Source organism: Trachymyrmex cornetzi, unplaced genomic scaffold (genome assembly GCF_001594075.2).
Source record: "Trachymyrmex cornetzi isolate Tcor2-1 unplaced genomic scaffold, Tcor1.1 scaffold532, whole genome shotgun sequence".
Taxonomy (NCBI): Eukaryota; Metazoa; Arthropoda; class Insecta; order Hymenoptera; family Formicidae; genus Trachymyrmex; species Trachymyrmex cornetzi.
The window spans coordinates 86,374-88,961 of record NW_017299842.1 but is presented as its reverse complement, the minus strand read 5'-3'; the positions used below and the strand labels follow the sequence as shown (position 1 = coordinate 88,961).

At 37.2% G+C, this 2,588-nt stretch overlaps 1 protein-coding gene across 1 annotated transcript; it reads right to left on the bottom strand.

Moving 5' to 3' along the window:
- Positions 1-645: 645 nt before the first annotated feature.
- Positions 646-1,695, bottom strand: LOC108765778 (uncharacterized). Its single transcript, XM_018514625.1, has one exon. The coding sequence runs from the start codon at positions 1,693-1,695 to the stop codon at positions 646-648; it is 1,050 nt and encodes a 349-aa protein (XP_018370127.1).
- Between the last annotated feature and the right edge of the window lie 893 nt (positions 1,696-2,588).

Here is a 2,588-nt window from a genome sequence, read left to right as displayed (position 1 = left end):
AGGGGACCTGTCCTTTTAATATATTCTAACCGTGTCCGGGCTATATATAATTCTCTTTTTTGATCGAAAAAGGGTACATTAATTAATAATGGTTGTGCTCTGCCTGGCCTTGATGTTTTCCGTCGATCGAGTATTCGAATTTCTAATCCGTCCTTTGTCTGACTGATATTTTCTAAATCAATTGAGGCAAACGTCCGAGCTCTGTGGGCTGTACCTAACTCTAACAGAATTATAGTTTTTTCTGTTAGTTCTCGCAGATTTAAACTTTTTACTGGATACCATGTTTTTACTTTATCCAAAACAATATTTGGATCCCATGTGGCTGTATATCTCGATCCTATAGGTTTTAAATTTGCCACACCCCTAAAAAATCTACACACCATCGGATCTTCACCAATATTATTTTATTATGTGAAACTAATGATATTGCTGACCGAAAAGAATTTAAGGACCCGTAGGACGCTCCCTCACTAAACATTTTAGTTAAAAATCTTAAGAGCTTATTTGCTGAAATTTGGTATGGATTCTCTTTATGGATTGCACAGAAAGACCACCATTTTTTTAATCCCGAGTTATACTGCTTCCAAGTATTATCTGATATTGATGCGAGAAGAATTTCGATTGTATCTATCGGAATGTTTCTTTTTAAATACGATCTCCTGACACAATCCCTGCCAGAAGTGTAATTTTCTGAGCCATCGGATGTCGCCTCGACCTGTAAGGAGATAGAAGTAGATTTTGAGACGGCTCAAACCTGAGAGGTTTTCCGATTAACATGCTTTTAAACATTGGATACCACGGTTGACTCTTCCATTCCGGGACCACCATGATACCCATTGCTTTGTCTTGAATTATTTTATTCAATGTTCTCAAAATCATAGAAAATGGTGGAAAAGCATAGAAAAACCACTTTTTCCATGATATGGTAAACGAATCAATCACCCATGCATTTGGATTGTTTTCCCAAGTACAATATCGAGTACATTTTTTATTTCTTTCTGACGCGAACAAATCTATATCCGGATATCCGAGAACATTAACTATTTTTTCAAATGCAAATTCCGCGATCTCCCATTTTGTGTCTATATTTTTTATTCTTGAAAGCCTATCTGCTATCACATTCTTTTCTGATGGAATATGTACTGCAAACAACCAAATATCTCTAGTTTCGTCCCATTTCCAAATTTCTTTTGCTAAGTGATTAAATTTTTGATATTTTACTCCTCCCATCTTATTGATGTATGAGATGGCGGTCGTGTTATCCACCTTTAGAAGAACATTAGAATTTTCTAGCTCTATTTCAAAATTTTTCAAAGCCAGTTGGATTGCTTTTAATTCTAGAAAATTTATATGCTGTTCTCTTTCTGTTTTATTCCAAAAGCCGTGAATTTTTTTACTACCAAGAACAGCCCCCCAACCAGTCATCGAAGCGTCCGTGTATATAGTCCAGTCAAAATTTGGACTTCTAATGTTACTAACGGATTGCTGAATGTTCCTCTTCCACCAGTTTAAATCGGTCCGTACTTGCTCTGATATTTCCATCTTTTGATCGTAATCGTTTTGGTTATAAATCAGAGCTAATATCTTCTCCCTCTCTAAAGTCTTCAGATAGACCCAGCCATAGTTTACATCGGGGCAAGCCGCCACTAATGTACCTATTAAATTCGCGAACTCTCGTATCTTACACGAACGCATCTGCATAAACTTATCGATTAAACTATTCAATCTTCGTTTTTTGTCGTTAGGTAAACAAACTGTATATGATTCTGAATCTATTTCGAATCCTAAAAATCTACAACAAGTTCGTGGATCTAATACGCTTTTCCTTATATTTATAACAAATCCTAACGCATTTAACAACATTTGTGTATATTGTACATTTTCCGCACATATCCTCGCCGTTTTTCCTATTGTAGAACTGTTTATTGGAATGACGACACTTTAGACGATCCGGCGTTAACCATTATGTATTTTGCTCAAAAGTACAAAGAATAATAATACAATGCTTCGTTTCACGTGTACGCAGGATCTCTCTCGATCACATACTTATTCTCTACTACTCGCTTATAACGCCGCGGTGGCACTCGCTTATCCTACGGTGGCGCTCGCTTATCGCGATTAGCCGCACATGGTACTGAATACTAGAGAAGCGCTCCTACATTCGGCTATTCTGACCACTGACCGACTCGGGCAGCAACTTATTGGTTGTCCACGGTTTAATATATTCTGCACATGTTGAAGTAATGAGAGGTCCTTCATGCGTGCCGACACGCTCTACGTTATAAGTATCATTTGCTTTAGCATCAGTTATCTTGTAAGGACCGAGAAACTTAGGTTTCAACTTCAAACCTGGACCCTGTTGGGTACGCTTAATTGCTACCAAGTCGTTTACATAGTATTTAGTCGGTTCTTTTCTACGCAAGTTATACGTTCGGCGATTCTCCTTTTGAACTTCTAAAATTTGATTTTTTGCAGCATTCCGCAATTCATTTCGTTCGTCCTGAAATTGATCACGTAATTCTTCTTCTATTAACTCTTTAAGACGAAAATCAACTTTACTCCGTAATTTTGTACCGAAAAGCAATTCG

Excerpts from the sequence above, each read along its gene's own strand:
- LOC108765778 (XM_018514625.1), bottom strand. The coding sequence starts at position 1,695 with ATGCGTTCGTGTAAGATACGAGAGTTCGCGAATTTAATAGGTACATTA.